The 15,373-nt window shown below is 36.7% G+C and overlaps 1 protein-coding gene across 3 annotated transcripts; it reads left to right on the forward strand.

Moving 5' to 3' along the window:
* The first annotated feature begins 1,019 nt into the window (after window positions 1-1,019).
* On the forward strand, window positions 1,020-14,380 carry LOC110021228 (histone-lysine N-methyltransferase family member SUVH2-like). 3 transcript variants are annotated; one of them, XM_020719642.1, is made up of 4 exons: window positions 1,020-3,102; window positions 3,144-3,244; window positions 3,669-3,802; window positions 14,190-14,380. In XM_020719642.1, exons 1-2 carry the CDS (start codon window positions 1,247-1,249, stop codon window positions 3,163-3,165), a joined length of 1,878 nt encoding a protein of 625 aa, XP_020575301.1. In that variant the 5' UTR covers window positions 1,020-1,246; the 3' UTR covers window positions 3,166-3,244; window positions 3,669-3,802; window positions 14,190-14,380. The 3 variants fall into 3 exon arrangements, with proteins under 3 accessions (XP_020575301.1, XP_020575299.1, XP_020575298.1); XM_020719640.1 differs by lacking the exon at window positions 14,190-14,380 and having other exon boundaries at window positions 1,020-3,137; window positions 3,182-3,244; window positions 3,669-4,063; XM_020719639.1 differs by lacking the exon at window positions 14,190-14,380 and having other exon boundaries at window positions 3,669-4,063.
* Window positions 14,381-15,373: the final 993 nt, after the last annotated feature.

Consider the following 15,373-nt stretch of genomic DNA (forward strand, 5'->3'; position numbering starts at 1 on the left):
ATATATATTGTTGAATATTTGGTGTCATGTTTTTTGTTTTTTGTTTTTTTTTTAAGAATGTTAAGTGAAATTTTAATTCAAGTGATATTTGAGTGAGAATTTGAAAATGAATGAAGGAGTGCTAGATTTGTAAATAGTAATGCTTGAGATGTTATGTATGTAAGTGATGATTTTTTTTTTAAGACAGAACATTGATTACAAATAAAATTGAAGTATGGAAAAGATCGGATGTTGATCTTCTTGAAGGAAAAAAAATATTCCATCTAGAAAGCCAATCACCTGGGCCACGTCATACACTTCATCAACGAATGATGTGGTGCCCAGTGGTTCGTCATGCAGACGTTCAAACAAAATATTTTTCTTCTTGCTGATGGGATGTAAGAATCTTAGAGTATTTTGATCTGAAATAAAATGTTCAGGCATATTCTCTAATAAAATAATTAATAATCATATTTTTTTCAATCCCTATTATTATAGGGCCAATAAAGTCTCAAATTTTAGCTATTTATGATGTTAATATCCTTCTCCCACCATTTCTTTTGATTTTATGAAATATTCAATTATTTAATGATGGTACACATGGGAATATAAAAGTTTAATACTTATATATATAAAAAAAGAATGTCAATTTTATAAATGTGTATATTTTATATGTGAACTATAAGATTTCCTTAAAAATATTCTTGATTAAATTAAACTAATATGTTTTATTTAAATATTAAGTACATTTTAAATATTAATTTTTTGTTTAAATAGTGGTATAAAAATAAAATTTAATCAGTTGACTTTAGTCAGATATAAATTACATAAATTGGTGATACAATTCAAACTCATATTTTTAATTTTTATCAAATTTTTAATAATTTGATGGGAACATTAATAAATTGATATTTTGGACTGATTGTATAATTATCAGTATTTTGAATGTCTTTATGTGTAATTATCCCTATCTTTTTATGATTTTTAAAGTCACATGTATGAAGTATGTCAACATTTCATTTCAGTTGATACAATGTAATTTTGAAAGTTTGAATGCTGTGATTAATGCTCCATCCGAGACACACTTCCCAACGACGTCCATCCCCAACTTCCATGGCGGAAAAGTGGAACATCTGTCCTCTGACGCCTCCCTGCAATCACCTTCCGTCCAGGTTTATGCCATTACAGCAGCCCTTCTTCCCTTCTCAGATCTCTCTTCCTAAAAGATCCAACTTTTTCCAATATTCCACAAGCTGCTGCTCCATCCATGGCTTCCTCCTCTTGCCTCGATCTCAGTCTCGTCCTGGTTCCCAAGATCGAGCCCAAAGAAGAGCCAATCGAAACAGACCTCCTCATCTCTCCAATCCGAAGAAAACTCGACTCTTGTACTGCTTTTTGTTCCCGGATTGACTCCTCGGTTACTAACAAGGATGCTCTTTTTTCCGAGTATCATCTCCTCGATCGACATTTTCAGACAGCTGAGAAGCTCCCCGGTTCCATCTTCACTGACTTACCCTATCCACAGTTTACGACAGCTTCTTCCACCATGGTCGTCAGGAAGAAGAGAAAAGCTCGATCTTCCGAAATGGTGAGGATCTCCTTTCTCAGCGATCAGGATCACATTTGCTTCCGGCACCTTGTGCGCCGGGCACGGATCACCTTTGAGTCTCTTAGGGTTTGCCTTATCCGGGACGATGAGAGGGGGGAGAATTTAGAGGTCCTCAGGAGGCGTAACCGGACCGACATAAAGGCTGCGGTATTCATGGCTGATCGCGGCCTTTGGCTCAATCGCGACAAGCGGATCATCGGCTCGATCCCTGGAATCTTCGTCGGAGATGTCTTCTTCTTCAGGATGGAGCTCTACATTATTGGCCTGCACGGCCAGGTCCAGGCCGGGATCGACTACGTACCAGCGAGGCGGAGCAGCTGCGGGGAGCCCATTGCTACCAGCATTATCGTTTCAGGTGGCTATGAGGATGATGAAGATAATGGGGACGTGCTTATATACACCGGCCATGGCGGAAGGCACAAAAATCTACACAAGATGTGCGATCAACAGAAGCTGGAGGGAGGGAACTTGGCCCTCGAGAGAAGCATGAAGTATGGGATTGAGATCAGAGTGATTCGTCGAGCGAAGATTGATCACAGCCCTACGGGTAGGGTTTATGTCTACGATGGCCTTTATAAAATTGTTGATTGTTGGCTAGATGTTGGAAAGTCTGGTTATGGAGTCTACAAATACAAGCTTTTGAGAATAGAGGGCCAAGAAGAGATGGGAAGTGCAACACTGAAGCTGGCAGAAAGCTTGAAATCCAATTCAACGGAAGTAAGGAAGACTGGTTTCTTCTGCAATGACTTCTCAGAAGGGAGGGAGAGCTTCCCTGTTTCCTTCTTCAATGACCTTGATGATAATCGGGATCCTCTACATTTTGATTATCTTGCCCGTCCAATCTACCCTCCGGCTTTCCAGGAAAAGTTTCATGGTGAATGCAGAGGTGGATGCCAATGTGGTACAAATTGTTCATCGTATTGCATCTGTGCAACCCTAAATGGGGGTGAATTTGCTTATGATTCAAGTGGAATTCTTCTAAGAGGGAAACCAATGATATATGAGTGTGGCATTGCTTGCAGGTGCCCACTGAGTTGTCCGAACCGAGTGAGCCAGAAGGGAATTCAACACCGATTGGAAGTCTTCCGGTCGAACGAAACAGGCTGGGGCGTTCGATCCTGGGATTTGATTCGAGCTGGGACTTTCATTTGTGAATTTAGTGGAATAGTGCTTACAAAGCAGCAAACGGAACTGCTTTCCATGGCTGGTGAAAGTTTGGTTTATCCCAATCGTTTTCCTGAAAGATGGGTGGAATGGGGAGATATATCTGATGTTTTTCCAGATTTTATTCCTCCAAAATATCCTTGTTTGTCAGAATTGAGCTTCTCCCTTGATGTTTCAAGAGCTAGGAATGTGGCCTCTTATTTTTGTCACAGTTGTTGCCCGAATGCTTTTGTGCAGTTCGTTTTATATGATCACTATAATCTGTTGTATCCTCATCTAATGATATTTGCCATGGAGAATATACCTCCTCTGAGAGAGCTGAGCATAGATTATGGGGAATTAGATGAATGGTTGGGGAAGATGATAGCGTAGCTCTCTCTGAGAGTGAATGGTTGGGGAAGATGATAGCGTAGCTCTCTCTATGGACGTGCTACTTCAGCTGTATGCAAATTTCCTTGTAACGAGCTACTTTTGGTGACCGTTCTTCAACTGGTAATTTGGTGATTTTTTCTTGTTGTATTGATAGATTATTAATCTCTGTTTATGTATAGTATTTTTGTTTCCATGCATATATGAGAGAATAAATGATTGATGTTGTAACTTTCTGAAATTTTGACATTAAATTCAAAGTTTATGTTAGCTAATGTATCCTTTGGTTTATGATCGGTTTATTTTGTTCATCAAAGAGTGATTTTTTTTTATTCATTGTTATTTCCTCTTTTAATATACCCGCTTTCAGCTGTATTTTTCATTTATTTTTCCAATCTTCTGAGATGACACTAAAAAATCTTAGTTTTATATGCTGTATTTTACTTCAGCTATTACAATTCTTTTTCGGTGATGATTTATTTCCTTATTTGAAAGATTTTTAACATGTGTGAACACATTCTGACCGGCATTTTATGCTATTTTTCAGGTGTATAATAACCTTTTGCATCATGGTAAAAGATGAAAGTTTTGAACTAGAAGGCATGGTAAGATGAGTTCTTCTAAATTTTGGCACAAAATCATCCCATCGTGTGCACATTCTGTGTAGAATCATGTGTATAGGTATGTAATATACCTGTTTTTAGCATATAATTAGATGCACATTTTGTACATATTTGTTTTTTTATATCGCATCCTTCTCTGAAATTCCTATGGGTTAGTTTGGCTATGATTGTCTTATAGTTAGACCAATAAGCTGATAAATTTTCAAAGTTGCAAGCTTACGGAGTACTAGAAATCTTAACTGGCACTTAATCAAATCGATCATGTAATATGTATGTCTTAAAGTGTAGTTACTATTTACACTAGTCAATTTTTTTTGAGAAGCGGATGAAGTCTGACTCATTAAAAATGTGTTGGGTTCAAATTTGTCCTTGGAAGATATGAGAAATGTTAAATTTGTGACCCGAATTTTGTGGGTTTAACTTGCTTTATTAGGAAATTATGAGCATACTGGTTGAGAATCTCAATCATTTGATTAATCTTATTATAGTCATTAGACTGTAATCCATGTGCTCTTGTTTTATTAGCCTCTTTTGAGCTTTTTCCTATAAAAGGAGTAGTGGAAGTCTATAAATGTGAAACCCCTCAGGGAATGAAGTCGAACTTTAAACGTTGAAATGCCTTTTTCATCAAGAACTCCAAAGTTAAGTGTGCTTTTATAGGAGCATTCCAAGGATGGTTGACCACTTGGGAAGTTACACCTATGGGATAAAACCGTGGGTCTATCTAAATAAAGCCGACAATATCTCAATGGGTTAGAGTTCTGGATGTTACAAGTGATATTAGAGCATTATATCCGTGTAAAGTTAGTAATATCTGCCAGTTGGATGATTCTGGTATAAGCAATTTGACGAGGTCGTCAATTACTTCATTGGTGGAGATTGTGAAATGTAGAATGAAGTCGAACTTATAAACATCGAGACATCTTTTGATATAATGATTAAAATTTCATCAAAAACTCGAAAGTAAAGTGCGCTTTCATGAGAGCATTTCTGGAATGAGTGACATCTGGGAAGTTACACCAATGGGGAAAAACTATTAGTCTATCAAGCCAAAGAAGACAATATCTCGATAGGTGAGAGTTCAGGCTAGTACAATAAATACCCCATTTTTTGTACTAGAAAAATGTCCCCCTTCTTTGGTGAGATTTTATGTGACCCGGCACTCTTTAGTTGTGATTCCTTTTTTAGTATAGTGATTTCTCCTCCCTTGCTCATGATTTTTCTTGTCAAGGGTTTTCCACATAAATATGTATGTGCTTTCTTTTATTACTTTTATTTCTATTGTTGTTTATACCTCTTATTTTATAACAAGTAATATCATAGCGAGGTTTTGACCTCAATGATGACAATAATTAAGTTCGATATCCCCATTTTGGATTGCAACATCAATTTTTTTTCTTTGACATGTTAAAATGCGAGTATGACATAGATGAATTTAAACGATACACTATGAAGATTTGATAATGTGCCTTCATTCTGGACCCTGGAAGAGAACCAACGCAAGGATCGGATGACTTTATCTCAAATTCATTTTCATTTATCAAATCAAATTTTAAAGGAAAAGATCATTATTTTGTTATGACTAAAATCAAAGCAATTGTGAATGATTAAAAGTTTCACCACTAACCTACATTTAAAATAATGTGCACTCTCACAGGATGTCTGAAGGTGCCTCCTTTATAGATTACTTAACTACATTTAAGAAAATCATCTATGTTTTATATACCGTGAAAGTTAAGTATGACGACGAAAATTTTGATATTAATTCTTTAATCATCTCCAACTTTAAGAGATATATGCTTGCATGGTCAGGAAACATGTACTCTAGATGGAGTATATGATATCCTGCTTTATAAAAATAATATGAAACCACTTGTGGATAAACTTGTTACTCTTATAGAAGGCTTTGTTGTTCAAGGTAGAACTCATGAATGGAGTTCTAGTGCTAATAAAAATAGTAAGTCAAAATCTAAGAATAAGAATAAGATATATAATTATCATAAGAAAACATGACACGTCAAATATGATTGCTACAAACTACAAAACCAAAAATAAGAAAGCAACTACCAATCAGAAGGGAAAATAATTAAATCATTCTAGTGAAGTCACTGTTGTTGAGAAGTTATTTGCAATTGTGAACTCCTATTTGTCTCGAATGTGAACTCTGGTATGATTGAATTCTTAATTCAACTTGCACATTTAAAATATATCATAATAGGAATTGATTTTTAATATGTAAAATAGTTTTTAAGATGGATCCTTTAGAATATATAAAATAGTTTCTAATTTAATATATATCATATGATATATTAGAATATTATAATAATAATGACTGTTCCTAGCTATTATTAATATGCAGATTATTGTGTTATTTGTTTTTATTTACTTTCATATTTCCCTTTATTTTGCTTTTATTTTTTTTCTTATGAGTATCCCTTGGTTTATATACTCCTCTTTCTATCAATAAGATAGGCTGTTCCACTTCAATATTTTAACATGTATCGGAACTAGGTCCCTTGTAATAGGGTTTATATTCCCTGTTGTTGCCGCTGTTAGCTTTCCCTGCAGGGTCTCCGGTAGGGACTCCTAGCCGCTGGCCTTTTCGACTGGAACGTACAATCTCAGGCCCTTCCCTGGAGTTTCCTGCAGCCACCAACCCTCTCCTGCAACCGCCGACCCTCTCCTGTAGTCGCTGGCCCTCTCTTGCAGCCACTGGTCCTCTCCTGCAGCTGTCGTAGTCCTCCCTGCAAGTGCAGATTCTCCCGCCAGCCTCCTCTGTAGTTGAAATCCAGTGATGTCCCCAAATCTCGATCATATTTCTTTTGGCTCAGTCGGAACCATGGAAGACTCCTCCAGCACCGAGCCATCTTCTGAAAGCGTTCTTGATTCCACCGGAGGTTTGAATGCAACCTTCATTCCCGTGCAGACCGGAGGACCAAAAACCAAAATGAACTTCTTGATCATAACTCACAAATTGAACGACAATAACTTTCTCCAATGGTCCCAATATGAAGCTTGGAAAATGGAGAACTCCATAGTCATGTTATGGATGATCAACTCCATGGAAACGTTGATTGGTCGTTCATGTGTTCCTTCTATTAGTAACCTCTGGACGGCAGTCTGTGATTCCTACTCGAATGTCGGAAATTCCGACCAAATCTATGAGATGTTTAAGAAGATTCAACAGGCAAATTCGGGATGAAGGACCGTGACCAATACTACAATGACCTGGTTGCACTCTGGATGGATAGCGACTTGTACTATGACTATACTTGGGACTTTCCTACCGACTTTTCTCTCTTCCAAAAAATTGTAGAAAAAGATCACATATTCCAAATCTTGGCAGACCTCAATAAAAACCTTGACGAAGTTCGAGGCCATATTTTTTGTTGGGATCCTCTTCCTTTCACTCGCGCTGCTTTCACTGAGATTCGCCGCAAAGAGAGTAGGAGACTTGTCATGCTCGGTACTTCCACCCCTTCAATCGAATTGTCTGCCTTGGTCTCTATTAGTTTTTAACACTCTTCAACGCCACTGTAGGCAAGTCACCTCACTTGTGATTACTGTAACAAACCCAACCACACTCGTGACAAGTGTTTGAAGCTCAATGGAAAACCGACATATAAAACTTTGACCAAATCCTCTGCTAGCAAGGGTCTCATTACGACATCAGATCTCTACCACGGTTCAACCAGCACCTACCCAGAGCATTCCGTAAGCCTCTAGCTCTCTGAAAATTCAGATGGAGCACTTAATCAAGCTACTTGGATCCAATCAGTTTTCTGTTGACTTGTCAATCTCAGATGTTCGTCAAAGTACTACTTCTATGGCACTCATGTCTTTTACCTCTAGTCTGTGGATCATTGACTCAGATGTCACAGACCAGATCACTGGATGCTCGTAAATTTTTTCTACATACTATTCATATTCTGGAAAAGATACAGTCAGAATTGTGGATGACTCCCATAGTGCCTGCTGATAAAGTTCTTGTTTGTATAACAGTCGGACTAAATTTAGAATCTGTTACATGTACTGTTGTTGAAACAGTCAGACTAAATTTAGAATCTATTATGTGTACCGTTGTTGAAATGTAACTTTTTATTTATAGTAAGTTGATGTATGATATTGATTGTGTTGCTCATTTCTTCCATGATGTTTGTGTCTTTCATGATCTTCGTTTGGGGATGATGATTGAAACTGCCAAACGAGTAGCGGGAATCTAATACTTCCTAATAAAAAACACAGAAAACGAGGACATACCACTCAATAATTATAGTTTATCTGGAGTCACTGAATGCTCTATTATATTGTTACATTATTATTTTGTTCATCTTAGTTTTCAATATTTAAAACATTTGTATTCATTCATGTTTTATAATAAAAGTCTTTATAGTTTCAATTGTGAGACGTGTCAGTTAGCCAAACATCATCGGGTTCATTATCCACCCCAACTTTACACACCTTCCACTCCTTTTTCACTCATTCACAGGACGTATGGGGACCCCTTTTGTACTTTTAACTACATCAATAAATGATGGTTTTTTACTTTGATTGATGACATTACTTAGATGAAGTGACACTTTATTTTAAAAGACAAATCGAAAGTTTTTGTCTCCTTCCAGAACTTCTACATCTTTATTTTGACCCAATTCAAATCCTTTGGACCAAAAATGACCGTGAGTTTTTTAATTTTATTTTAGATGGATTCTTGGTGAGTAAGGGCATTCTCCATCATAGCTCATGTACGGACACTCCTCAACAAAATGAGTAGCCAAAAGAAAAAAACGACATCTCGTCGGCGTTGCTTGCTCCATTATGTTTCAATCTAATGTCCCGAAATATTTTTGTAATGATGTCATACTGACTGCCACTTCTCTCATAAATAAAGTCACCTCTAAAATTCACAACTTATGAACCCCCTTAGCCATCTTGATGTCACGTTTTTTTGTCAATCGAGTTTTTTCCACTTTAGATCCCAAAATATATGAGTGCATGGTCTTTGTTCGGAACACTGCTCCCACTCGAAGTAAACTTGATTTCTGATCTATAAAATGTCTTCCTAAGGTACTCTGCCACTCAAAAAGGGTATCAGTTCTTTGATTCTATCACAAACAAAATTTATGTAAGTGCTGATGTCTCATGTTTTAAAAATTTTCCTTATTTTTCTAATTCCACCTCAAGTGAGGGGAAGCTAGAGTTCTTGGACAATATTCCTTGTCCTACTCATATGAATGTTCCCCTCATCGTTCCTGTCATAGAGGAATCCCCGGTTCTTGTTATTCCACCACCTCTTCCCACTCTCTGTGCTTACACCTCGCGCCCTCGTCTTGATGCCCCCACTCTCTAGCCCGCCAACTTCTTGCAGGACCTTGAATCCACTCCTGGCGACATTCTTAGCACTACTACTACAAATGTGGAGGTGAGTTCCTTGAATAATGTACTCAATCAGGCATGCTCTCTCTATTCCATGGAAAATTTTGTCTCTTTTTGCAGTTTATAGCTGATCTACTGACTATTTTCTACTACAACGGATCATCAGATCCCAACTATTATTGAAGCTGCACTAGTGGATCCGGCCTGAAAAGCTGTAGTAATGGAGGAGATGAGTGCCCTTCGGCGGAACCATACATGGTGTGTCGTAGATACTCCTTGGGGTAAGAAAGCAGTGGGATGCTAATGGATTTTTAGCACTAAGTTCAGCTAAAATGGATCCTTTGAACACAATAAGGCACGGTTGGTCGCCAAAGGATACTCACAGACCTACGGAGTTGACTATGAGAAGATATTTGCTCCGATGGCCAAGTTAAACACCATTCAAGTCTTGTTATTTCTTGTGGTGAATCTTGATTGTCCCTTATTTGAGCTCGATGTCTAGAATGTGTTCCTAAATGGACATCTTACAGAGAAGATATACATGTCCCGCCCTCTTGGCTTTGACTCTAGTGTCTCTCAAGGGCAAGTGTGTCGGCTGTGAATTCTCTCTATAGACTAAAGCAATTCTCAAAGGTCTGGTTTGACAAGTTCACAAAGGTATGGTTTGACAAGTACACAAAGGTAGTATTGGGTCCTGGTTTTACTCAGGCTTAATCGGATCATACTCTCTTCTTCTGATATTCATTCAATGGCCAGATTGTTATTCTTATCGTCTATGTCGATGATATTGTGCTCCCAAGAAATGATCTACCAACATTGGAGTCTTTGAAAGACATTCTAGCTACGTCCTTTGAAATGAGGAACTTGGGATCCCTCCAATTCTTCTTAGGCATGAAAGTTGTTCGGTCATCTCGGGGCATTTGTATGTCTCAGCGCAAATATGTGATTGACCGGTTAACTTAGAACACACTGCTTTTGTGCAAATTGGTGGCTGTCCCAATGAATCTAAATGAAAAATTATTTGATGTTTCCAATAATGTTCATGTTAACAAAGCTCACTACTATCACCTTGCGGGGAAACTCATCTTTTTCGCCCATACACGCCCCGACACATGTCACGCGGTTGGTATAGTAAGTCAATTTATGCATGAACCTTATGAACACCATCTCCACGTTGTCCATTGGATTCTCCACTGTTTAAAAGGCACACCGAACTCAGGTTTATTTTTCTCGTGTCACAACTCTCGTCTATTGTTGTTTATACAAATGTTGATTGGGTCAAATCAGTACATGATCGATGTTCTACCTCTGGGTACTGCTCATTTGTGTGGAGAAATCTTGCATGTGGAAAAACAAAAGCAGTCGAGGGTTGCTCTTAGCAGTGTTGAAGCTGAATTATGATCAATATCCTTGGGTATCTATGAAGCTCTCTGGTTACGCATCATGCTCTGCGAACTACGTATGATGACCTCCGATCGTCTGCAGTCATTAACATCACCCACAACCCGGTCCAGCATAATCGTACCAAATGTGTGGAGATTGACAGACACTTCATTAAGGAAAAACTTGAGTCCGGGGAAATTTGTGTTCCTTTTGTGCCCTGTGCCCTTTAGTTGGCCAATTAGCAGATATCTTACGAAGAACCTTCCACGGCCACTGTTCGAAGACTTCAAATCCAAGTTGAACATAATTGACATCTTTGCTTCAACTTTAGTGGGAACATTAGAATATTAGAATAATAATGACAATCTCTAGCCGTAATTAATATGCAGATTGTCGTATTATTTATTTTTATTTACTTTCTTATTTCTCATTATTCTGTTTTTATTTCTTTCCTTATGAGTGTCCCTTGTAATAGGGTTTATATACCCCTCTTTCTACCAATAAGATAAGCTATGCAACTTCAATATTTCAATAATTTTTAATATATAAAATAGTTTCTAAGGGTACTGTGTTAATGAGAATAATGCTCTTGTAAGATTGTTGATATTTGAACGATCGAATCAATATGTTCGATGAAGTTATTAAGACACTTGGTTATGTTTGATGAAGTTCTTAAGACACTTGGTGATGTGAGACATATCTCTAATTCGAAGAGGAACTTGAGTACAATTATTCTATTGAATGTATAGTTGATAAAACTCTCTTATAATAGTGAAGGAACAAAAGGAGGTTGTTATATTATATAACTTACAGCGCTCCATAGTGGTTGTGATGCAGACGTTATCATTTCTTCTACGTCAAATAATGAAACGAGTAGATTCTGGCATATGTGTCTTGGGCACAAAAGTGAGAATGAGATGGTTGAATTGAGTAAAAGATGACTTCTAGATGGCCAAATTATTACTAAATCAATGTTTTACGAGTAACTGCGTATTTGGAAAGAAGAAGAGAGTTAAATTTTAACACATACATTCATACTACTAAGAGGATGTCAGACTACATACTTGTTGACCTTTAGGGGCTGTCCACAATTCCATCTAAATGTGGGATGAGATGCATACTATCGATTATTGATGATTTCTTAAGAAAATTTTTAATTTCTTATTAAAGTTGAGTGCTGTATTAATTACCCTTAAAGTGTATCAAATTATGATTGAAAATGAGATTGAAGAAAATTATGTCTTCAATTTGTGTTTTTATTCTGAAGAATTTGATATTTTCTAAAAATTAGAAGGAATATTGAGGGACTTAATTGTCTGATGTATTGCGCAATAAAATGGTGTGGTAGAGTGGATGAATGTGATTATAATAGAGAAGTTGTATTCAATTACATTCCAGTGTAGGACTATCTATATCATTATAGGATGTTGTTGCTTCTTTGGCTTATTATTCAGTGAATCGTATTCTTTTCATTATTTTTGGCAAGAAGACTTCATAGAATATTTGGTCAGGTAAACTTAAAAATTACTTTCAATTAAATTTTTTGCTGCTCTGCTTATGCTTATGCTAATAATGGCAAGTTGGATCTTAAATCTATTCCTTGATAAAATTGGAGTTAAAGGCAACCAGTTATGGTGCCCAAAAATTAAAAAAAAAGTGATTATTAGTAGAGATATTGTATTCGATGGGCTTGTATTTTTACGTGCAACAATTATTATAGGATCTCTTGATGTTGTGGAGTTTCAGATTGAGACAAAGTATATCATTAATATTACTTCTCAGTTAAGTTCTTTCTCATTTCTAAGACAGTAACCACTATAATATTCTATTAACAAGGATAGAATAAGGAGAGAATTTAAGTTACCACAGAGTGTAGGTATCGAGCGTGGTGAAAGACTTGGTTATCGAGAGACATTTAATTCAGTTAACTCTAGTTAGTGGATAATTATTATGCAAGAGTTAGAATATCTACAAAAGAATGACGCTTGGTGACTTAGGTGCGGCATTTTTCCTGCATGGGAGCAAGAACGAGCCAGCCGACTGAACCAGTTGGCATAGGCGTTGGTCCAGTCCCAACTGGACCGAGCGGCCTATAGAGGGGACAACAGTGCCGCCAGCCCCTTCTCCCACCTTCCTTTTCTGTGATTTCCTTATGGGAGTTTTCCTTTTCTTTTTTTCCCTCTGTGAGAGTCTTTAAATCTTTGTTTTCTGGATTTAGGGTTTAGTTTTTGTTGTGTGTTGATTTCAGATTCTTTTGTGGAGTTCCCTCTTTTTGAGGGCTGTGTCCGAGGAGGTGGTGGTGCTCCGACTGTATCCTACTCCAGATGGTGTTTTATCTTCCCTTTTACTCGTACGTAACCCTTCTCCTTCCCTCTCCTCTGTTGTCGTCCTCCCATACTTCATCCCATCACCCAGCCGCCCTTGTTAAACCAACCTAACTTTGCAATCTAACTTCCCAAATTTCCTCTCAGCACTCAGTCGGCCTTTTCCAGCGGCCCCCACTTCAGGTTGCCTCTGTTACTGCCTTCAACTGGACTGTCTCAGCCCTCCAGATTACCTATCAGCCCCTGACTAACCCCTTTTACTGCAGCCATGCTTGCTGTCCAGCCCACTTACCGGATCCCAAACCCCTTCCTAACTGACCTCTTAGCCACCAACTCTCCCCCATACCCTCACTATGTTGTCGACGCCACCCCCGCTCTCGGATCTACTCTTCCAGCCCCGGCCGGAGATTGGTCTGTCGCTGTTTTTCCCTTTCCATCGTGTCATGTTGCAACCCTATTTCTATATTAATAAAAGTTTGCTTTTGTGTTCCACTAAATCTTAACTAGTTTCAGTATCACTTGTGATTTAGTGAAGTTATCTTAAGAGAAGAAATTTGTTTGCTATAAATAAATTTTTAAGACTAAATGTATATCAGGAGTAGAATATGCTAAATACAAGACTAGAGTAGTTGCAAAGGGTTTCAGTCAAACCTTAGCTGTAGGGTTTATAGATTTATTCTCTTCAGTGGCTAAGCATAGTTCAATTCAAACTTTACATAATATTGTGGTTAATCATAACTCGAGTTTGAACAACTAGATGTAATGACCGCATTTTTACATAAAAAACTTGAGGTTATCTATATGCAACAACTTGAATGCTTCATGGCTACATGAAAAGAAGACCATGCTTGTTTGTTCAAGGCTTTTTACGATTTAAAATAATCTCCTAGGTGGTGGTATAAGAAATTTAACTCATTTATAATTGCTCATGAGTTTAAGAGTAGTTATGATTGTTTTGTTTTCTGTAAGAGAAACATTGATATAATATTTATCTTCTTGCTCTTATATATTAATGATGTGCTGAAAGTTGATATGAATAATAGAGAAATAAAGAAATGGAAGACTCAATTTAGTAGTAAGTTTGAGATGAGAGTTTTAAGATTTGCAAAAAAAATTGTAGCCTGGTGATTCAAAGAGATTGAAAGACAACATTTTCGTGTCAGAAATGGTGCATTGACAAAATCTTGCACATATTTAATTTTTATAATTTCAAACGTATTAATATTCTATTTGTTTCATGTTTTAGACTCTCATCAGTTTTGTATCCACTGTCAAATAGTTAGTTTGAGTATATGTCTTGAGTTTCAAATTTTAGTACCGTGAGATCTCTCACATATGCTTTGTTATATTTTCTGCAATTAGCAGGCACATGAGTAATCCGAGTAAGGAGAATTGAAAGCAGTTCAGTAGATTCTCAAATATTTGTGTAGAACTAAAGATGTTTGTTTAAGAGAACTACAAATAGAGTTATTGGCTATGTTGATTTAAACTTTGTTGGAGACATTGATAGGAGGTAATCACTTATAGCATATGTGTTTACCATTGTTACTGTGCTATTAGCTGGAATCTTGCTTTGCATATTATAATATTATTTTATATAACTGAAATATACATGACAATTATTGAAGTTTATAAAGAAGTTTTTTGGTTGAAAGGCTCTTTTGGAGAGTTTCGTGAAGATTTGAAAATTTTTATAGTAATGTGTTACTAAGAATCAGTTGCTCATGAAAAAAATAAGCATATTGATGCTCGTTATCATTTCATTTATAAAGTTATTGCTCCTGGTGATATTCCTGTAAGCAAAATTAGTACCTTCAGACATTTCCAAAGCTAAGTTTGAGCATTGTTTAGGCATAGTTGGTATGTATTGTTTATCCCGTTTTGTGAAATATGTGGAGAATATTCTTTCAAAGATCGAAGATCTATTATGCATTTATTAAAATTTGTGTCGAGGCAAATACTTTTAAATTTGTGATTCAATTTTTTTAGGGCCCACTTTAATAGGAAATTATGATCACATTGATTGAGATTCACTTCCGTCGAATTTATCTTATTATAGCATTTAGATTGCAATCCGTGTTCTTGTTTTATTGACCCATTTGGTGTTCTTCCTTATAAATGGACTTGTAGAAGTTTATAAATACCTCAACCTTTTGTACAAGAAAAATATTCCCTTTCTTTGGTGAGATCTTATGTGAGCTGACACTATATATATATATTTGTTCTTTCATTTAATAGTTTCATTTCTCTTGTTGTTCATCACAGTTATTTCATACTAACAGATAAAGTTTAATAGAGAAAGGAAAAATTAGAGAGACATGCTCTGGAATTTTAGTAGATTTCCATCAGAAAATATAAGCTGGTCTACTTTGAGCCAATCAAAATTTGAACCCATACTATTGAATGTGTTAGGCCTTGTTATAATTGAGTTGCAATAGGAAGATTATGTACTAAGTTTTAACAATGCTTTTTATAATAGGGGCATTTACATACATACCTCCCAATTTCTCCATATTTACATTTCTGATGCCTAAACTTCACTTTTGAAC

Source organism: Phalaenopsis equestris, unplaced genomic scaffold, assembly GCF_001263595.1.
Source record: "Phalaenopsis equestris unplaced genomic scaffold, ASM126359v1 Scaffold000123, whole genome shotgun sequence".
NCBI classification, from domain to species: domain Eukaryota; kingdom Viridiplantae; phylum Streptophyta; class Magnoliopsida; order Asparagales; family Orchidaceae; genus Phalaenopsis; species Phalaenopsis equestris.

What these genes read in the sequence shown, in the direction of transcription:
- LOC110021228 (XM_020719642.1), top strand. Translation starts at nt 1,247, where the DNA reads ATGGCTTCCTCCTCTTGCCTCGATCTCAGTCTCGTCCTGGTTCCCAAG. An exon ending in TATGGGGAATTAGATGAATG is followed by an intron (nt 3,103 to 3,143) that starts GTTGGGGAAGAT and finishes TGAGAGTGAATG; the next exon opens with GTTGGGGAAGATGATAGCGT.